Source organism: Hypanus sabinus, chromosome 12 (assembly GCF_030144855.1).
Source record: "Hypanus sabinus isolate sHypSab1 chromosome 12, sHypSab1.hap1, whole genome shotgun sequence".
Lineage (NCBI taxonomy): Eukaryota > Metazoa > Chordata > Chondrichthyes > Myliobatiformes > Dasyatidae > Hypanus > Hypanus sabinus.
In genome coordinates, this window is record NC_082717.1 from 15,322,010 (window position 1) to 15,345,264 (window position 23,255).

General features: G+C 38.6%; 1 protein-coding gene across 2 annotated transcripts in view; it reads right to left on the minus strand.

Moving 5' to 3' along the window:
* The window catches only part of ahctf1 (AT hook containing transcription factor 1), a 111,330-nt gene that overhangs the window by 46,964 nt on the left and 41,111 nt on the right, over positions 1 to 23,255 (minus strand). For both annotated transcript variants that reach the window (XM_059985585.1, XM_059985586.1), the window contains 11 exons: positions 23,051 to 23,183; positions 18,255 to 18,436; positions 17,076 to 17,137; positions 15,197 to 15,325; positions 7,697 to 7,787; positions 4,817 to 4,906; positions 1,647 to 1,787; positions 1,192 to 1,296; positions 966 to 1,065; positions 603 to 726; positions 460 to 516 (listed from right to left, as the gene is read on the minus strand). In XM_059985585.1, coding sequence (XP_059841568.1) covers positions 460 to 516; positions 603 to 726; positions 966 to 1,065; positions 1,192 to 1,296; positions 1,647 to 1,787; positions 4,817 to 4,906; positions 7,697 to 7,787; positions 15,197 to 15,325; positions 17,076 to 17,137; positions 18,255 to 18,436; positions 23,051 to 23,183 — 1,214 coding nt within the window. The remainder of the gene's footprint in view (positions 1 to 459; positions 517 to 602; positions 727 to 965; positions 1,066 to 1,191; positions 1,297 to 1,646; positions 1,788 to 4,816; positions 4,907 to 7,696; positions 7,788 to 15,196; positions 15,326 to 17,075; positions 17,138 to 18,254; positions 18,437 to 23,050; positions 23,184 to 23,255) is intronic.

A 23,255-nucleotide genomic window follows, 5' to 3' on the forward strand; every position in this document is an offset into this window, starting at 1 on the left:
ACTTGAAGCTGCTAAAAAGATTCTCTCAAGCAACCTAAGCTTGGTAAACGATCTTCCAAACTAATACAATTCACGTTTTTCTCACTAGACTGATTGATTACTAGACACCTTAATTATTAACATACCTGGCCCTTACTCAGGATATTGCACTACATCAATGCAGTTTGTTCTTCTTCAAGTTCAATTATCATTAAACCATACAGGAATACAGCCAAACAAAACAGCATTCCTCTGGGGCCAAGGTGCAAAACACAATGCCAACAGTCATACATACCACAAGGCACATACAAGATAGCAGTAAACAGAGTCACACAAAAAAATTCTGTTCTTTCAAATGAATGCTATTCCACCTGGCAACTTAAGTAGCATTGCATAAACTGAGGAAACTCTCACTTGATGCAGAATCAATGGAACAAGTAGACAACTTCTTTATACTTAAAAGTCAAATTTGAAGGATACAATGGCATGCTTTGTTGTCTCATCTACATTCTCCAGTAAATATACATCAAGAAGTGCCTATAATTAAAAATAAAGATCAGTTTAACATTTGCAAATCTCTTATAAATTCAAGAAGCAAAATCTTTTATGAATCATAACTTTACATGAAGCGTTGATGGTGGATATTTCCCAGTTCCTCCTTCATCCTTCTTCCACAACTGTTTGATGTGATCCCCAGTCTCCGATACCATCCCATCAATTAACAGGCAGTCTGAACACCATTTGCCTCTGCATAAAGGAAAATTACAACAGGAATATTAAACACTCTAACCTACCTCAGCCAGTATTTTTTTCTAAAAATCTTTCCTCAAAAAATAAATTTCAAGGGAAAACAAAGGCTCAAACCTAGACATTATGATTTAGGAACATTAAAAAATCCAAAATAGAGTTTAAGTAAACTTAATTGATCAGTTCAAAGAATCATAGTATTTTACATTTAATCTCTAAGAAATTAATTGGAAACATACTTGGACAAACGTTCCAACTTGTGTCGTCTGTTGGTATAATAGTTTTGTATTACTGGATAGTTGTAGATGGGTCTGGATAATTGTAATAGATCAGTGTCATCTAAAAGAAAAGCAAATGGCATGTTCAGGAACTACACGGACTGACCAAGCACAGCAGTAAATTTTTTTTTAAAATGGTTATTTTGATTTAACCAATAAGAATGTTTATGAAATATCTGGAATTTACCTGAACCCTCTGGAAGTAATCCTGCTCGACAGAACCATAAAACAACTTGGGCATATTGTGATAGCAGAGTGCCTACAATACGCTTGTTCATTAAGTCAACCAGTCCTGTTTGAAAAATACTTCATTATTAGCAGGTTTAACAAAAAAAAGTACACATCTTGACTATCACTTGCCATTAATAGAATCAAGTTCTAAGGCTAAACACTTAGCTAGCACCTATCCTTTTCTTGCCTAGTATAGTCAAGCCAATAGCTAAAAATGACTGTAGAAGTTGCCACAAAATGTTCATTTGTGGGTTAACTGCAACTTAAAAGAGTGGAAAATATTTTGTGTCCAATTGTTAGTATCATTAAGGAAATTAAGTTAACACAGGGTTTAAAATATTACAGAGCACAAAATAAAATTTTATTAGTAACAATACAAAGGAATGCCAGCTGTAACAGTTAAACACACACCTCGCTCAGTCAACTCCTGGGCCTCTGTAAGGAAACAGCTAACAATGGTGGTGAGGTTGCTAAGTAACATCTGGCAGTGCTGTAGAGACTGGAGTGTGTGTGGGTCAATGAAGTGGCACGATCCATCAAAAAGTGGAATACCTAGTAGTTAAAGGACAAAGTGAGACAATCTAGAGTAATAATACGCCAACATTTTCAAGACAACATTTAAGATCTGTTAAGTCGCACTGGAAGATTTGTAATACTTGCACTAATCAGCATCCTCATATAATAAAAAAATGTTAACTAAATTACAATTTACTTACATTTATTACATCGGGATGCTTCATTTGGCTCACATCAACAGAAACATAGAGTATATGGAAGTTAATGACACTAGCCACACTACAGAAGAGATTTTCTGAGTAAGCACTTGTCTCTTCCAAACCAGAACTTACAAATGACTAAACATTTTCAAGATAAGAATGTTCAGGGTTGATTTGCCAATCTCTAAGGATAAACAGATTTTAGAGTTCTGAAGGTAGAACACCAGAAAAAGTATCACAGAACATAATGTCAAGCAAGACCACACAAAAAAGGGATTTTAAACAGCTTATTATGGAGTTAAAATAAATCCCTTCTTTTAAATAAATCAAAAACCATAGACATTACAACAAAATATTAATGGTTTGATCCATTAGTTAAGTTTAATTAGTTAAGTTTAATTTGATGTTAATAAGTAAACTACATAAACAAGACCATTACTTTTTCTTGAGAAGGTTAAAATGCACTTTCCAAACATTACAACACATAATGGGACTGGTTTTGGAGCTAAGTTTTAATAGTATGGGGCATGTCAAGAAGTTTAAAATCAAACTCTTTTGATCAGCTTACTTGGCTCAGACCAAAAGCATCAGAGATGCTTTAACAGTTAACCACTTAACGACTGCTATTAAATACATACGTATGCAAGTACTCTAATTAATCGTCTATAAGACCATAAAACATAGGACCAGAATTAGGCCATCTGGTCCACCAAGTCTACTCCACCATTCAATCATGGCTGATGCTTTTTAAAAAAAATCTCCTCAACCCCAGTTCCCGGCCTTCTTCCCAGAACCTTTGACGCCATGTCCAATGAAGAGCCTATCAATCTCTGCCTTAAATGCACCCAACGGCCTGGCCGCCACAGCTGCACGTAGCAACAAATTCCACAAATTCAGCACACTTTGGCTAAAGAAATTTCTCCACATCTCTGTTTTGAAAGGGCACCCCTCTGTAGTCAAACATTACAAAATCAATTGCTCAAAGTCTTTCACTAAAGGCTCTTGGTAAATACCATAAAACCAATTGAATGCTGGGAGAAAAGAAAACTTTCAATTTATTTGGATTGTCAGCTTGACTTTCTATGAGGCACACAAGATGGAGAAGAGAAAGGGAAGGATCTAGAAGAGTAAAGTCCTCTTATTTTTGTAGCATCATTAGCACTATGAGCTGTTGCAGAAAAGGGGATGGCTGTGGAGGGAGGCGGGCAGAGAACTGGGCTGGGGAAGAATACAAAATAAGTACAACAGACTGACTGAGAAAGGACTCGGCTGGCTGGAAATACAGAATTTTATAATGCTATGTAAGACCACAAAAAAATGGTTTAACAAGTTAAGCAAAAACACACAAAATGCTGGAGGAAGCCCATGGAAGTAAACTTGTAGCATCGTTAACACTGTGGGCTGTTGAAAGGCAGTAGAGGAGAGGGCAGGGAGGAAGAGTGTTCCCATAGTCTTCTGTTCTCTATTGGACCCCCCCCCCCTTCTCCTGCCCTGTATCTCTTTCACCAATCAACTTTCCAGCTCTTTACTTCATCCCTCCCCTTCCCAACCTTTTAAATATACTACTCTTCTTTTCTTCTCCAGTCCTGCCATGGGGTCTTGGCCTAAAACATTGACTGTACTTTTCTCCCCTGCACCCCCGCAGATGCTGCTTGACCTGCTAAGTTCCTCCAGCATTTTGTGTGTGTTGCTTGGATTTCAGCATCTGTAGATTTTCTCTTCTTTGTAACAAGTTAAGCAAACTTATTCCAGATGGAATCCCTGCCTGTACTAGCCGATTTATGAACAGTGAAATGTAGGAGTGTTGGCAAGATGAGGTAGACATGCAGAAGGTAAAGAATAAGGGCTACTAATGGACCAATACAAAGTCCCACCATGAATGACCAAGACAGGCCAAGACAAATAACATGAATTTGATTTGGAAGGGATATTCTGTATGTTAGGTACAAGTGGATAGCAAGGAGATCAGAGAATCCAAATCACAAACAAGAGAAAATCTGCAGATGCTGGAAATCCAAGCAACACATACAAAATGCTGGAGGAACTCAGCAGGCCAGGCAGCATCTACAGAGAAGATTACAGTCACCGTTTTGGGCTGAGACCCTTCATCAGGAGTGTGTGTCGCTCAGGGAACAATGCTACCATTTTACCAAGAAACTCAAAGTGATTAAAGTGCATGTGCATATGTTGCATCCTGTGAGCATATGGTGATAATTTCCACTAAGATATTTAAAAATTATACAAATCTAGATTTCTCACTGCTAAAATCTGGTTTAAATCCAAAGTGCTAAAAAACTCTCAAAATATAAAGATACACAAAAACTTGTCATGTTGTCTTTCCAACATTGTTTTATTCAACAAGCACAAATCAAAGAACACACTTGTGTATCTAGAAATTTAAACTGTAATAATAAAGCTCTTATAACAAAGAGAATAAATATCTCAGTCCCTTTGCTTTAGCTTCCCAGCACAAATCTGTGCTTTAGGCTTCATGGATTTATTATTTACTCTGTTATTTTTTAATCCAAAAAGTAATAAAAATTGGGGATAGCACACAATATCAAATAAGTAACTGTTTATAGATCCACATGCTAAGGAAAACAATACTAAACTACGCTTTCCATATATTGTATAAATCGTTGATGGGATAGGAGATTAAAGTGCAACACAAAGACAAAAAAAAACCCACATCAGGCTAAAAAATGTTTTGATAGATGTGAATACATCTTCATTTGAAAAGCAAGTAGCCTGGAAATATAAAATTTGAATGGTTGAATTTGTGCCATAGAAGGTAATTTGTTGTTTCAAATTTGAAAGGCTAAATATACCACAGAAACAAATAATATTCATTAATTGGGTACTTACAGATGTTGTCCAGTTCCTCTTTTGTACGAGTTATTTTTTTCCAGGTCCACTCGAGCACAAAACGCAAACTGGCAGCTGACCGGGGTTGTTCTTGAAGTGAAAAGATTACAATACACATCAGAATCACACTTAACTAAAGCAAAATATTGCTCATAGTATTATTTTTCTCTGCCGTTGTCTGTTCTTTGCTCAAAATGATGGATAAGAAATTAGAATAAATGAAAATATGCTTGATATATTTAGGTGCTCTTTCTTTTATTCCTTCATGAATCAAGGACAAGGCAAGATGAGTGAGTTTGATAGATTTAATTTTATGTATAACATGCTCTTTAAACTATAGTGCGTCAGTTGCCCACTGGTTAAAAAAATCCTATTATTTTGTAACAACACTATGATAACCTACCACCAAAATGATTTTTTGTTCAAATTAATTTTTTCCTGTCAAGATGGCACCAGCAAACAATGATTCCTTGGGTGACATCTTACAGACAGAAAACCTTTTAAATTATTTCACTTTTTCTATGCCTTCTGCTTGTTTGTTTTCTATTGTTTGTGTCACAGAAACAGTTGGTACCTGTGATGTAGTTTGGATCTCCATCAAATGATCCAGAACTATGCCACGCCTGGAGAGCTGCCTCATGGAGATCAGTGATGAGAACCCGAAAAGGACCAAGAATACAAGCTGACTCGGGTCATGAAGAACTCTATCTCAAAACGGCGAAGAAGATTGAAACATTGAGGTGGAGGCATTTGGATCCAGTCAGCGAGCGCTCCTGACGGAGGCCACCAAGATGATGGTGTTCGGACCCAGTCAGTGATCACTCCTAATGGAGGCCACCGTTTGGAGCAGGCGCGAGTTCTGAGTCATGGAAGAACTTGTCTGAGTTTCAAGTGATTGGACCGTATATTGGTCTCCACTGGTCTTCAGTTTTTTGGCAATTTGCTTGTACCCATTTGGGTGGGGGGGGGGGGGGGGGAAGGGTGTGTGTGTTTTTTTTTGAAGTTACTGTCACTATTCTTTTTTGCAAGTGTTGGGGTTGGTTGCTGTCTTTTTCTGTGTGCTATTGTCACTGTCCTTTTTCAGAGAGTGGGGGGCGGGGTCAGGGATTGTATTACTGCTGTGTTTTTTTCCTGCAAGAGAGAAGGTCGGGGATTGTTAACGTGCTTTTTTTTTCCCGCAGGGGGTGGTGTATCGGGGATTGTTATTGTTCTTTTTCTGCGGGAATTCTAGGGTCTGCACGTTTTGTTTCTTTTACTTTTTTCATGGCTATCCAGGGAAGGCAAATAGTTGTATTGCACATGCCTACTTTGACAATAAAATTAACTTTGAACCTTAAAAATTGTGTATAATTTTTGTTTTTCTTATGAATGCTGCTTCCTGATGCTATGTGCTCATGATGCTGCTGCAAGGAAGTTTTCCATTACATTTGTGCACATATGTACCTGTGCATATGACAATACACTTGACTGACATTTTGTAGGTATAGCAGCATACAATAAAGATTAATGATGATGAATGAATGATATGAAGATTGGGTGCAAAGAAAGATTTATTTCTTAACACTTTTTAGCTTTTATATTATTGTCAACTTACACAATTATACAATGCTGAACAATATTTTAGGTTGGGTAGTGTTTGGAGAAGAGGAGGAGGAAGTGGTAGACAACTACTTAATAATTCTTGCTGGCAAGAATATTCTTATGCAAGGTAATTTCCTCAGTAGATCATCAGAGTAACACAAAATGTTGATACTTGAATGACTACAGGTAATTCAAGTCAGACAAAATAAAATCTGGATACACCTTGCAACACACACAAAATACTGGAGGAATTCAGTAGGCCAGGCAGCATCAATGGAAAAGAGCACAGTCGACGTTTCAGGCCGATATTTCCAGCATTTAGTGTGTTGTGTGGATTTCCAGCATCTACTAATTTTCTCGTGTCTGGATACACCTTGATACAATTACACTTTACTATTAGACCCATGCCTGGACTAAACTAAGCTAAGCTTCAGTAAAGTATCGAGTATGAAACTGAAAACATTTGGCTGAATAATTACAATGCACTCCATCTCCCACTTACCCAATTCCTCCACGAGTTTGCTTCTTCAACCCACTGAGATCCTCAAACAAGTTGTTCATCCCAGCCTACCCTGTCAGTTTACAGCCCCCCTCAAACTCACTTCTCTGCATTTCCCTTCTTTGTACTACCCATTTCATCTCTCCACTTGCAGTTCCCAATGAAGGGTTTTGACCAAAATGTCAACAATTCCTTTCCTCGCAGTGCTGCTCAACACACTGAGTTACTCCAACAGATTTACACCCACTGCCTTGCATATTTCAGTACAGCTTTAAGCTACAGAAACAGCACGCCATTTATCCCCTTTAGCTCGATCAGTCCCAGGCCCTTCAATTTTGAAGGAAGACTCAACCAACACACCTGAGAAGATTAAGGTGGCCAGAATATGAAGCTGCAAATTAAAAGAGCAATTGACAAAGCAATATTTCTGAATTGTACATTTTACCATAGTACTCATTTAAAAAAAATAATGATACAGTGCAGAATAGGTCCTTCTGGTCCTTACACCAGTGTTGGCCAGTGATCCACTGATTTAACCCCAGCCTAATCACAGGATAATCTACAATGACCAATTAACCTACTAACTGGTACATCTTTGGACTGTGGGAGGAAAGTGGAGCATCCAGAAAAAACCCATGGACACATGGGAAGGAATCTACAAACTTGCTTACAAAGGATGCTGGAATTGAACTCTGAAACCCCAAGGAATAATAGTGCTGTGCTAACTGCTACACTACTGTGGTGCCCTAAATTATAAGTGAACATTAAATACTTAAACCAAATATTTGCAAGTGGCTTACCTTCTTTCGTCCATTGTTTGATGCACCCAGTTATTAAACCCAAAGAACTAGATTCCACAGCTGCTGACAAAATGGCTTCAAGCTTTTCCTCCTAAAAGAGGAAAAAATAGATTATTACACCTGGATTTGCAATCCAGGCATCCTGATTCAATTGTAAAACAAGGACAATGGTCAAGTAAAGATGGTGGATGTTGTCTATATGAACTTCAGCAAGGTCTTTGACAAAGTCCTGCATGGGAGGCTGGCCCAGAAGCGTAAACATAGAAACATAGAAAACAGGTGCAGGAGTAGGCCATTCGGCCCTTCGAGCCTGCACCGCCTTTCAGTATGATCATGGCTGATCATCCAACTCAGAACCCTGCACCTGCTTTCTCTCCATACCCCTTGATCCCTTTAGCCACAAGGGCCATATCTAACTTCCTCTTAAATATAGCCAATGAACCGGACTCAACTGTTTCCTGTGGCAGAGAATTCCACAGATTCGCCACTCTCTGTGTAAAGAAGTTTTTCCTCATCTCGGTCCTAAAAGGCTTCCCCTTTATCCTTAAACTGTGACCCCTCGTTCTGGACTTCCCCAACATCTGAAACAATCTTCCTGCATCTAGCCTGTCCAATCCCTTTAGAATTTTATATGTTTCAATAAGATCCCCCCTCAACCTTCTAAATTCCAGTGAGTATAAGCCTAGTCGATCCAGTCTTTCTTCATATGAAAGTCCTGCCATCCCAGGAATCAACCTGGTGAACCTTCTCTATACTCCCTCTATGACAAGAATGTCTTTCCTCAGATTAGGGGACCAAAACTGCATACAATATTCTAGGTGCGGTCTCACCAAGGCCTTGTACAACTGCAGTAGAACCTCCCTGCTCCTGTACTCAAATCCTTTTGCTATGAATGCCAACATACCATTTGCCTTTTTCACCGCCTGCTGTACCTGCATGCCCACCTTCAATGACTGGTGTACAATGACACATAAGTCACATGGCATTCAGGATGCAGCAGCCAACTGGACCTAACATCACCTTAGCAAAAGAAACCAAAGAGGAGTTGCCTCTCTGACTGTGAAAAGTGGAGTGCCAGAAGAATCGGTGCTCAGTCTGTTGATGTTTGGCATACATATTAATGATTTAGTTGATAATGTGGTAAAATGGACAGCAAACTTATGATGACACAAAGATTAGGGGTGCAGTGGACAGCAAAGAGGCCAAAGCTTCGAGTATAATTCTGACAAGCTGGGAAAATCGGCTGAAAAATGGCAGATGGAATTTTATGCAGACAAATGTGAGGAGCTGCACTTTGGAAGGACACACCAGGATACAAGTTACACAATGAGTGGTAATGCTCTGAGACGTGCTGTTGAACAAAGGGACCTGGGAATACAGATCCATAATTCCTTGTAAGTTGTTACACAGGTAAATGGAGTCATAAAAGAGAGCTTTTTCCACTCTTGGATTTCCAGTGTCTGATTTTCTCTTGTTTGTGTTTTGGCACATTGGCTTCATCACCCATGGCATGAAGTAGAGGTGTTGGGATGTTATGTTGAAGTCGTATAAGACATTGGTGAGGCCAAATTTATAGTGTATTGTGTACAGTTGTGATCACCTACCTACAGGAACGATATCAATAATCTTGAAAAAGAAAATTTATGAGGACTTGAGGGCCTCAGTTACTCGGAAAAGGTTGAATAGGTTATGATTTTATTCCCTGGTGCAGAGGAGAAAGAGGAGAGATCTTATAGAGGTATACAAAATTATGAGAAGTATGGATATAGTGAATGCACCCAACCTCTCCCTCCCCACCAGACTGGGTGAGAATAGAACTGGAGGTCATAGGCTTAGGGTGGAAGGTGAAATATTTAAGAGGATCATCTACACTTAAGAGGTTGATGTGACTGTGGAATAAGCCGTCAATGAAAATGGTAGATGCTGGTTTAATTGCAATATAATAGATAATTGGATGAGTACGTGGATGAGAGAGTTGGGAGAGCTATGGTCTGGGTGCAGGTGGATGGCGCTTGGCAGAAGATGAAATAGGCATGCACTACATCAGGCGTCCACATATTTTTTATGCCATGTACTGTTACCATTAAGCAAGGGGTCTATGGACTCCAGGTTGGGAACTCCTAAACTAGATGAACCAGAGTCTGTTTCCATGCTGTTGTATTCTTTGACTTTGTAAAGTGAATCCATCTCTCATCAGTAATCTAAACACATAGAGGTTACTAAGTTAATTGTTCTTGTGGCATTGTGTATAGGGGAAGGGGGATTATGGGGTTGATGTTCTTGCGTTTTATGTGGGGAAGGAGGTCTGAGAGTCATGCTCTTGCTGTGTTTCATGCGGAGGAGGGGTTTTTGGGGGCAGGGGTTGACCATCGTGTTGCCATTTTTTTTCTTGCTTTCAATGCTATTTGGAGAAGAAGAATCTCAGAGTTATATACTTTGATAATAAATGAATCTTTAAATTCCCCCTGCTGTGTAGATAACTGGTAGAATTGATGAGAATGTGGGAATAGCAAAGGTGAATAGTGTAGGTTTAGTGCAAATAGGTACTCGATGGTATGGAGTCTGTGTTCAGAAGGACAAGTTTTCACGTTGTGATTGCACACACTCATGTGTGTCTATGTATACATATACATGTATTAACACATACATATACACACACACACATTTATTTGTGACCCTATGCGTACCACACATGAAAAGCAAATTGACAGTGAGCTTCAATTCAAAGTGGAAAAAGTATATCTTTGAGATGTGTGAGTAAACAACAGTATTCAGGAAAAAGTCCAAATATCAACAAGGAGAACATGTAAACTCTACATATACACTAATAAGGTACAGTAAAACAGATGTTCAAGCAGAAATGAAGTAGTTCTACATACGTATCATTCCCAAAGAGCTAAAGGACTCCCCTTTAAAAGGCATTTATGAACCTGCAGTATTTGAACATCAAAAAAACTATTGTCCTATTGAAGAAATTTACTAATCATTTAAACTTTACAGACCATGCAACAAACCATGAAGCTAATTAAAAAGCAAAGTGATTTTTATTAATCATTTTCTCTTTACCTAATTCTTCAAAACCTATCTGAAAAAAGTAAAACCTGCTCTCCAAATATTCATGGTACAAACCAATTTAGTTCAAAAACAGTCTTCATCTTTGCTGACTAAATGTTCAAGCTTTAGTCATCTGACAAATGACTCAAATGGCAGATTCATTCTCATCATTAAAGGTCAAGAATGATGTATCCAACTACCTTGCTGCTCAATAGAATCAGAATCAGGTTTATTATCACTGGCATGAGTCATGAAATTTGTTAACACAGTAGCAGCAGTTCAATGTAATGCATAATATATAAGAAAGAAAAAATGCTAATAATAATAAATAGATAAGTAAATCAATTACAGTATATGTATATTGAATAATTAAAAATCATGCAAAAAAATATATTAAAAAAGTGAGGTAGTGTCCCAAGGATTTAATGTCCATTTAGGACTTGGATGGCAGAGGGGAAGAAGCTGTTCCTGAATTGCTGAGTGTGTGCCTTCAGGCTTCTGTATCTACTACCTGATGGTAACAGTGAGAAAAGGGCATGCCCTGGGTGCTGGAGGTCCTTAAAAATGGACGCTGCCTTTCTGAGACACCACTCCTTGAAGATATCCTGGGTACTTTGTAGGCTAGTACCCAAGATGGAATCGACTAAATTCATAACCTTCTGCAGCTTCTTCTGGTACTGTGCAGTAGCCCCCACCTCACCCCCTCCATACCAGACAGTGATGCAGCTTTATCTCTTTCATTCTTAAAGTTTAGCTTAACTTTGACATAACTTTTTTAGAAGAGTTAGAAATAATGCAGAGGAAGTTCAGTAGGATGCTGCCTGGTCTAGAGAGTATTTCTTATGAGGATAAGTAATGTAGGGCTTGAGTAATGTTGGGCTTTTTCCCTTTGGAGCAAAGGAAGAGGAGAGGTGACTTGTTAGAGATGTACAAGATAGTGAGAGGCACAGACTGAGTGGATAGCCAGAGACTTTTTCCCCCAGGGCAGAAATGGCTAATGCTAGGGGTATTATTTTAATGTGATTGGAAGAAAATATAGGGGAAGGATATCAGATAAGTTGTTTTTAAAAAAAAACACAGAGCAGCAAGTATGTGAAATACCCTGCCATAAGTGGTGTTACAGGCAGATACATTAGGGGCATTTCTTTCAGAAACTCTTAAGAGAGGCATATGGATAATAGAAAAATGGTGGGCTATGGGGAGGAGGGAAGGATCTTAAGTGTGAGTTAAAGGATGGTACAGTATCATGGGCTGAATGACCTGTACTATGCTGTAATGTTCAAGTTCTCACTAAGAACAAATTCCATATAACTCTGGTTATTTATTTATAGGATCTGAACAAAACTGGCATCACATGACTCTCTAGAAATGAGGAAACAAGTCAAAGAATAAATTCTGAATAAATACAACTAAAAATTTAATGGAGTACAACCATCATTTGTAAGGATCAAAGCTGTTTGGCAAAAACATCACACAATGAATTATTTCTGTTATACAAGCTATCCTTAACTTCTCCACTTCCTTTTCCCTCTTCCCCACTTAAAATGCTGTAACCACTTTTCATTTGTCCTAACATCTCCATTTTGTGTTAGAGATCTCTTGTAACATCTTACGACATTGAAGATGCTATCTGAAGGAAAGCTCTTGTTCTATAGAGAACGAAGCAAGGAAAGTCTATTTTTAACGGAAGCAAAGACATTCAACATATCAGTTCATTAGTGTAAGTAAAATAATGAAACTCAACCTGATAAGTTGCAGAGGTACAGATCAATAATTCACTTTGAAAGTCAATATAGTTATTGTAACTTCAAGGACTTATAATACTTAACTCAGAAATCAATTAAACAACATTCAACAAAGTCTATATAATTTCATATTACAAATTAGATCACAAAAACTCAACATAAGAAACAGTGTTTACCTGTCTTTTACTATTCACTTACAGTGGCATGCAAAAGTTTAGGCACACCTGGTCAAAATTTCTGTTACTCTGAATAGCTAAGCGAATAAAAGATTACCTGATTTCCAAAAGACAAAGTTAAAGATGACACATTTCTTTAATATTAATATTTTAAGCAAGATTACTTTTTTTATTTCCATCTTTTACAGTTTCAAAATAACAAAAAAAGGAAAAGGGCATGAAGCAAAGGTTTGGGCACCTTGCAAGATCAGTACTTAGTAACACCCCCTTTGGTAAGTATCATAGTTTGTAAACGCTTTCTGTAGCCAGCTAAGAGTCTTTCAATTCTTGTTTGGGGAATTTTCACCCATTCTTCCCTGCAAAAGGCTTCTAGTTTTGTGAGATTCTTGGGCTGTCTTGCATGCATTGCTCTTTTGAAGTCTATCCACAAATTTTCGATTATGCTTAGGTGAGGGCCATGGCAAAACCTTCAACTTGCACCTCTTGAGGTAGTCCATTGTGGATTTTGAGGTGTGTTTAGGATCATTATCCTGTTGCAGAAGCTATCCTCTTTTCATCTTCAGCTTTTTTTTTCCAGATGGTGTGATGTTTGCTTCCAGAATTTGCTGGTATTTAATTGAATTCATTCTTCCCTCTACCAGTGAAATGTTCGCTGTGCCACTGGCTGCAACAATTCTGCACCCTTTTTACTCCAAACATACCTTTGCTCATTGCGGCCAAAAAGTTCTATTTTAACTTCATCAGTCCACAGGACTTGTTTCCAAAATGCATCAGGCTTGTCTAGATGTTTCTTTGCAAACTTCTGATGCTGTATTTTGTGGTGAGGACGCAGGGAAGGTTTTCTTCTGATGACTCTTCCATGAAGGTCATATTTGTGCAGGTGTCGCTGCACAGTAGAACAGTGCACCACCACTCCAGAGTCTGCTAAATCTTCCTGAAGGTCTTTTGCAGTCAAATGGGGTTTGATTTGTCTTTCTTGCAATCCTACGAGCAGTTCTCTCGGAAAGTTTTCTTGGTCTTCCAGACCTCAACTTGACCTCCAGCGTTCCTGTTAACTGTCATTTCTTAATTACATTACAAACTGAGGAAACGGCTACCTGAAAATGATTTGCTATCTTCTTATAGCCTTCTCCTGCTTTGTGAGCATTATTTATTTTAATTTTCAGAGTGCTAGACGGTTGCTTAGAGGAGCCCATTGCTGCTGATTGTTGGGACAAGGTTTGAGGAGTCAAGAGTATTTACAGTCTGCCCTCCTTATCCCCGGGGGATTGGTTCTAGGACCCCTTGCGGATACCAAAATTCGCGGATGCTCAGGTCCTTTATTCAACCTGTCTCAATTGGGGACCTTAGGACCCAGCGGAACTCCAGACCTTATTTAACCTGTCTCAGTGCAGTGGACATTAGGACCCAATGCCAGAGCTCTGAATGCGCAGTGTTTCTGTTCATGAAAATAATCACGATCACGATTGAAAATAAAGTGGAAATAATAAAGCAATCGGAAAGAGGTGAAACGCCATCGGTCATTGGAAAAGCGTTAGGCTAGGTCGGTCAACGATCAGAACAATTTTAAAGGATAAAGTGAGAAAGGCTCTGCCCCAATGAAAGCTACAATTATTACTAAGCAACGCAGTGGTTTAATTATTAGGTTTTGGGGTTTTGAGTTTTTGATCCTCCACATCAACCTGGCACGGTGGACAACGCACTAGGGAGCGATCTGTCCCGAGTCCCGAGAACTTCCATTCCCGAGCCCGGTGCTGAAACATACGTTCTTAAGTGTTTTATATGCATAGAAAGGTAAAATATATACTATATACTAAGACAAATGTTTGACTAACTGACGCTAAATAATACCGGATGTACCTGTTCCAACTTACTTGGTAAGAGAACTTCCGATTTTTTTGATCCCGATCCACGATAACCCACACACACCCTCCCATTTACTTTAAGTCATCTCTAGATTACTTACAATACCTAATACAATGTAAATGCTATGTAAAATGGTTGTTATACTGCATTGTTTAGGGAATAATGACAAAAAAAAAGTCTGTACATGCTCGAACAAGTGCTGGAAGAGCACTTCCGAGTTTTTGCGATTCATGGTTGGTTGAATTCACGCATGCGGAATCTGTGGATAAGGAGGGCCGACTGTTTAAAGCTTTGAAATTTGCATCACCTGGCTTTTCCTAACGATAACTGTGAACAAGCAATAGTGCTAACAAGCTAATTAAGGTCTGAAACCTTGGTAAAAGTTGAGAGCTCAAGTCTCTTGGGGTGCCCAAACTTTTGCATGGTGCTCCTTTCCTTTTTTTCACTCTAAGATTGTACAAAACAAAAATAATACACTAATCTTGCTTAAAATGTTGAAAAGCATGTTTCATTTTTAACTTTATGACTTTTGGAGATCAGTTCATCTTCTACTCACTTAACTATTCACAGTAACAGAAATTTTGACCAGGGGTGCACAAAACTTTTGCATGCCACTTGTTACATGTTAATAATCTAAATAGCTCTCATTTTGTACCCACTTGTGACAGGCATGAAGGCTGTACATCTGCAAGTCTTGGAGATAAAAGCCCAGCCATCAGGCAACGACTATAACCATCAGGTATAGCTTCACTAAGAAAAGGACCGGCTTTCTTCAAATAATTCAAAGTCTAGAAAACGTAATCAAAAGTTTGATGGCCAGCAGTCTTTCAACAAAATTCTAATAAGTGTTACATATTATCCCATTAGAGCATTGCAATATAGAATCACAGAATTCTGTTCTAATTTCTTACAGAAGCTGAATACAGACTATTGTAGTTAAGAACAAATTTCAAAATCTATCTGGCAGCAGTGAGGCAATTACTACCACCATATTACATTTTCAAATGTCCAGGATTTTAAAAACCTACATGTCAATGAACAATCTAACAAATATCTCCTTAATGCATAGGAGGCCACTCACCCCAGAGTAATTTTCTTCACTTGCTCATTTTACCCTGTGATCTATTCTAACAGTAATCTACACACTAGGCACAATTTGGAGCAGTTAATTAACCTAACGCTTAAACTGTGGGAGAGAACTGGAGCATCGGGGGAAATGCACATGGTCAGAGAAAGTATGCAAACTCCACACAGACAGCAGAGTTCAGGAGGTAACTGAGATCACTGAGGCAACGGCTATATTAACTGCACCATTGTGTCACTTCAAAGGCTTTGAGTAAGTGGAAGAAATCAAGGAAGGATCTGGTTAACTGAATTATAAGGAGATACTAAGAACATCAGTGTCTAGAGAACTGCAATGGGCACTTCTTCATGCAACCAATGGTGATAACAATTTGCAGGCAGATTTTAATGAAGCAGAATCTCAAGTGTGCAGCCTGTAGTATATAAATCAGCATAGCAAGAGACAGCTATGGCAGCTCAGAATCAGCTGAGATAGCACGTTTGTGTCCTTGACCAAGGCACTTAACAACACATTGCTCTGCGACGTCACCGGTGCCAAGCTGCATGGGTCCTAGTGCCCTTCCCTTGGACAACATCTTTGGCGTGGAGAGGGGAAGGCCTGCAGCTTGGGCAACTGCCGGTCTCCCATACAACTCTGCCCAGGCCTGTGCCCTGGAAACTCCAGGCGTAGATCCATGGTCTCTCAAGACTGACGGATGCCACCACCACATAGCAAGAGACAGATAATATATATAATGTCGCTAGAAAGAGAGGGATAATACATACAGATGGCTAGAAAGAGTACTGGAGAGAGATCTTTATCTTCCTCAGACTCAAAGCCATTACTGGAAGAAGTGGTTTATTTACTGGTTGGATAGAATACCTCTCAGGAGGTGGGACCTGTGTTCTTACAGGAAAGTTCACTGATATAAACAGTCCTGACTGATACTGTGGCCATGAACTTGGGACAGAATGGCAACAGGTGGAAAGAATAAACAAGTGACAAGATAAAATGTATATAATATATGGTGCATATAGTATGCAGAATGCAGCACATGTTTAGGAAGCAAGTTCAATTGCAGCACTCAAAAAGGAACTGAATAAGTAACTGGAAAAAAAGTATCTGTTGTCCCTATGAGTTTAGGATGCAGACTACAATTATCTTGACTATTCTTACAGAGAAATGGCATGGATTTGATGGATGGATCAAATAGCTTCCTTCAATGCTGCAACCACATTAATTACAGATGCACAGTGTGCTACAGACTACTATAGCATATCAAAGGACTGATGAGTCAAATCAAACCCCAAATATTGAAAATATAGCCTCAGGCTTAAAAGAATAACTATGGACAAACAAAAAAGTCTAAAACAGATATAAAAGGTTCAAATTACAATCAATCTAATATCTCATTGGTCACAAATATTAGCTCAAATATTGAAATAGCAATGTATTAAAAACTGTACTGAACTCACCTCTTTTTGAAACCCAGAACCTGTTATATGTACAAGTCCAGTATTTAGCAAACAAGTTGCGTCTACAAATGAAAAGAAAAACAATCATTGAAATATCATAGAAAGAAAGTTAACTTTGACTTATTTACACTATTTTCAATTAGGTTTGCTTGGCTAGATTTAATTCTGGTTTACTTTCTGACACATCAAACATTTTCAGTTAGAATGATACACATTTTAACCATTGAAAAATTAAAAGAAAACTACAATACCAATGAAAACAATATAACCAGACATAAATGTTGGGGATAATTAACAAAACCAGAATGGTCAGAAATACATGAAGAATAATTAAGAAAGCTAAGACAAAAATCAAAAATCACTCAAAGGTTCTTATACTCAAAGTCCATAAAAGCATTCATGAGCAGCTTCCTACACTCTCTGACATTCACATTTTATAATATAAGAATGAATTTACACAATGAAATATCCTAAGAGGCTTCAGAGTAAATCTAAAAGATATAGACATGGAGATATTAAAACAGGTGAACCAATATTTGAACAAAGTGGTGGGTTTTAAACACAAGCTTTAAGTGGAAGATAGGATAAGAGGGAGAATCCTCAAACTTAAGATTTAATGCAGCTGAAGGGATCCTTGGCAACAGTCTAAAGAAATATTGTACAAATATTAATTTCCATAGATGCTGCCTGACCTGCTGAGTTTCTCCAGCATTTTGTGGGTTGCTCTAGATTTACAGCATCTGTAGACTGTCTTGTAACATTCAATGAACACTGAAATAACGTGTCATTGCACACGTACCAACCTCATGAGTAAGCTTTCATGCATTGATTGACTGTAAAAGGACAATAATATCATTCCTACTGTTTTTCAGACAAGGTCAGACAATTCTGCCAAAACTCATCAATCACTGATCTGCAGTTCCTCTTCGACCAGCTGAGTATTTGCCACATTTTCTATTTCCAGTGCTAACTTTTAACATATGCAGATTTTTTTTTCAGCTGATCTCTGGGGTTTGGCTGGATGAAGAGTGTCCATTAGTTCGTTAGAGGGCTGTATTTTATCTGAGTTCCAAAAATTGTGTTCACAGTTCACAATGACAGTCACGGTCATTTCATCTCACATTTTATCATAAGAAAGCTATAACATTAAGATCAGCTGCTGTTGTGCAGTGCACTTACCAAAATTGTAGGTACTAGGATTAAAAAACTGCTCAGGTGGAGGATAAGAAGGAGGAACTCCACGGCTCAGACTTCTTTCATGTACTGAGACATCCAGCAGATAATACGGGAAGGTCATGTCCACTACAGTGTCCAGAGACCATAACGCAAAATAGGGGCAGTTACCTAGCTTCTCACCCGCTCTAGAAAAAAAAATTAAATCAAATCAGATATAATTTTAAGCTTAATTAGAAAATTCTTTTCCAGGCTCCATGAAGAGATATATAGACAAGATACAATTTCTTTGTTACATCTATTTCATAGAGGCTTCTATAAAAATTGTGTACTGTACTGCAAAATATGTAGCAGACAGGTTAAATTATTATTTGGAAGTTGAATTGTTTATTATAACCCATACACTTCTGAAACTTGCCATTTTCAATTTTTGATTAGCCATAGTACCCACTTCCATTGAAATCATCACAGCAATTACACTAAAATATAATGTAATCTTCAATATAAAAACTTTCAAACTATGTAATCCAATCATGTTATTACATATTGTAAGGAAAGAGTTAAACAACATTCCTCCTTGGTATATGCTAAAATGAATGACAAAATGATACTAGTTTGGAGTGGCAACACACACACAAAATGCTGGAGGAACTCAGCAGACCAGGCAGCATCTATGGAAAAGAGTAAACAGTTGAAACAGTCAACAATTGGGGCAGAGACTAACCCCGAGTTCTGATGAAGGGTTTTGGCCAGAATCATCAACTCTTTACTCTTTTCCACAGATGCTGCGTGGCCTGTGAGTTCCTCTAACATTGTGTGTGTTGCTTGGTTTTCCAGCATCTGCAGATTTTCTCATATTTTAACTTGGGAGTGGGATTGAGATAAGGGAGTGCAGCTGGTACCACCAAAGAAGAGAAAAGTATGAGTGTAAAGGACTTTGAATTTTCTTAGTGTAGGGGAGAGCTTTGTCTTGGGCTAGGAGACCAGCCAGTGTTAGTGCCAAGATGATAGGGACAAGTATGTTACGATAGAGACACACGTCTACTACTGTAGACATTTGTTCTGCACATCTGCATTGTGGATGTGCTAGTTCTAAAAGTGTTTTCTTGTGTTTTAATATGGTGTTTTCTTCGTTTGCTGATGCATATGCAAATACTATGAGCTGGTAAGGAAAGAACACATAACAAATATCTAAATAATTTTCATTACACATATATAAAAGCAATAAATGTCCACATTTCTGAAAAAAATCTTAATCCAGGTTGGGATATTTTAACTATTTATCTTCAGTAGATCAACCAGTTTGAGGTCTTTCTAGGGTTCAGTCACACAATCTGACCAAAATTATTGCCAGACTGGCTTGAAGCTGCATCACAGTGCTTTTTGTGATGACACAATTGTAGGTACAAATGCGTGTAGAAAAAGACACTGCTATGGGCAACTCCTGTTACGATACCCTGTGATGTCTAACAATAACAAGCTTCTTTTCTGAGAAAGCTTACTGTCTTAAGTTTTAGCAGGTCTCCTTGATAAAATTCAGTCAAATTACAGCATGACTTCACGTCGAGGGCAGTCACTCTCACTTCATTCGAGAATTCAGTGTGAACCAAGACTCAGAGATCGGGAACCAATTAGGTCTGGCAAACTCAAATGCATGTCCTGATGAAGGGTCTCCGCCCGAATCGTTGAGTGTTGATTCCTGAATGCTACCTAGCTTGCTGAGCTCCTTCGGTATTTTGTTGTTTGTTACCTTGGATTTCTAGCATCTGTAGAGTTTCTCGTGTTTGTCTATCACATGACTGATGAGAAAGTCATTAGTACCATTTAACAGCATTGTCGTTGACAGCCTCTATCACACTTTTAATGGATCAAGAATGAACTAATCTGGATTGGAATATCCTGGGGTCGCACCCCTCCACCATTGCCCATACTGCGATTTAATTATCTAATACCATTCAAAACTGCAACTGCTGAGTTTTGATCTGGATTGTTGGTTGCGAGATGCCTGGGATGTCTTTTCTATGCTGCTTAGCACATTTGCAAGTCTTATAGCTCAACTTGCAAGCCTAGAACCTCATTTTGAGGTGGAGTCTGATGCTGCTCTTGCAGATGCTTTACAGTAATGTCACCGAGCGAGGTAGGTATCATGCCTTGAGGTTACAGATTGATGTGGTGTGCATTTCTGCTGTTGCTGCTAATGGACCATAGCATTCCATATTGTAGTTCCACATACCACAATGCTGGATCTGTATGAACTGTTATGTGGTTATTTTTGATAAAACCATCACAGATGCATGTACATGCCTCAAGTAGGTGAATCAAAGGTGGTGTCAGATCAGTATTTAGGAGACTGAAAATCTGGTTCTCTTACTCAATGTGAGAAAGACCAATGAGTTGAATATTGATTTCCAGAGGAGGAAACCGGAAGACCATGAGCCAGTCCTCATGGGAATCAGAGGTGGACAGGGTCAGCAACTTTAAATTCTTTGGTGTTATAACTTCAGAGGACCCGTCCTGGGCTCAGCATTTAAGTATAATTACGAAGAAAACACGTCAGCTCCTCTTCTTCCTTAGTAGTTTGCAAAGATTCCGCATGACATCTAAAACTTCGATAAATTTGGATGGATTTTGTGGGGGAGAGTATATTGATTGGCTGCATCACAGCCTGGTATAGAAACATTAATACTCTTGAAAGGAAAATACTACAAAAAGTAGTGGATACGGGTAAAGCCCTCCCCACCATTGAGCACATCTACAGAGACACCTACACAGGAAAGCAGCAACCAGCATCAGGGACAGCCACCACCCAGGCCATGCTCTTTTTGCTGCTGCCATCAGGCTCCTGAACCAGAGGGAATGACTTCACTCAACATCACTGAACTTATTTATTTAGTACTATTAGTTCTTTTTTTCCTTCTTTTTGTATTTGCACAGTTTTGTGTCTTCTTCAAACGGGTTGTCCACCCTGTTGGTGCAGGCTTTCATTGATTCTATTATGGCTAGTGGATTTATTGAGTATTCCGTATATGGTGACAGATATGTACTTAAAGAAGTAGATTATTCACAAAGTCCAGTTTATTCTTTGTGTTGAGTCTGGCAGCTCTCTCCTTACACAGCTAGCTCTGTCAATAGTGATGGGCACTGAAGTACTTTATGCCTCAAAACATAAGACGACAATAGATGTGGGAAATATGAAATAAAAACAAATGCTGGAGAAACTCGACAAACAGAGGGAGATCACACAGGTGGTTCTGAGATATATGCTTCTTTCCAAACTTTGGCTTCCTGTCTACCACAGTAAGCAGAATCTCTTCCATCTCCTATGCTTCTGCTCTCACTCCTCTTTTCCCAGCTATAATAACGACAGGAGTTCCCTTGGTCTTCACTATCTAGTTCATCAGTCTTCACTTTTAATGGATCATTCTTCACAATTAATGCCACCTTTAATGAAATCCCACCACTGCTTGCATCTCATCCTTCCCTACCTTGCCTGACTACATTTCATAGATAGTCTTCTTCACAACTCCCTGGTCTGCTTCACCAACAGCTCCAATTCTTATGGCACTTTCCCACAAAGCTCCATAGAATACAAGGCCTTTTTTTCCGCCCCACTTCCCTTACCACCACCTTGGAACCCATACTGTCTTTTTAGATGAAGCAGCAATCTACACATTTCTTCCAATCTCATATTCTGCATTCGCTGTTCACAGTGATCACTTCGAGACTGAAAAAAAAATCAAATGCGGTTAACTGCTTTGTGAGGCAACTTTTATTAGATCCTGGGTTGCTTCAGAGCTCCCACTGTCACTTTAAATTTTATACCTCTCTCCCAGTCTGTGGCCTCCTGACCCATTTTAACAAGACCCAGTGTAAGGCTGAGAAACAGAACCAGATTTCCATCTGGTCACATTGATGTCTTCCTGAACTAATATTCAATTCTGCAAATTCAGGTGTGCTTGTTTCAGATCTGGTTCGTCCATCAGTTTCCCTTCACTCCATTCACATAGCACGACCTACTGGACATATCTTTCAGGTCTATGCTAGACAATTTATGCTCCTTTGTGTTCACTCTCTAAGTGCCCTCATTTCAAAACTTTAATGTTCCTTTAGAACTGCCCTCATTTAATACATCAACTGGCTGACCTTGTTTATAGCGTATTCCCGTGGCAACCTATAATACCTTTATCCTTTTCATCCTTCTCTCCACACACTGCAAATCTGCATGTTTTTGTGAGCCCTTCTACAAGTATGATGATCAATCCATTACTAGATGCGTTACTTCTGTTTTTCCTTCCACAAATGTTGCTTGATTTGTTGACAGCCTCCAGGGGGAAAACAAGCATTTAAAATTCAAAAGGCAGGAATAAGAATTCTAAAAATGCAGTTACTTGTTTCTACCTTTAACAAGTTTCTTGACAAGTCACATCAAATCCCTGGTTAATGGTAGTAAAGAGCCTTTGCTGAAGGTCTGACATTTAAATACACTGCATTGTTGAGCTTTCCAGACAGATTCTAGGTATTACAACCATAAAAATGTTCACACAAAGCCTTTCCTCACCTTGGGAAGTGCTATTTTTAATGCATCTGCAGTTTGCCAGATCTAGTGTTGTGCACCTTTTGAAAAGCTTCCAACTAATGGCACCCTTTCAAAATTCCAATTTAAAGCCATACCATGAAGTAAATCTTCTAAACCTCTTCCTTAAGTTACAAGCATTTACATTGTCCAAGTACTTTCGCCTGTAACTATTTTCACTTACACTTTAAAAGTCATGCAAAGAGAAAAGGATGAATAGATTTCTTACCTTAGTGAATCAGGCATCTGTGCATGATACCAACGGTTGATATCAAAAATGCCCAAATAAGTAGAGGGCTTGCGCTGCCCATATGTATTCATCTGCCAACTGAAAACAGATACACTGGTGTCCGGTGAAGTGGCTGGAAACAAAATTTTCAATTTAATTTTTTTTCAGTGATAAGCATAAGGACACACTATTGTTAATTTGATTT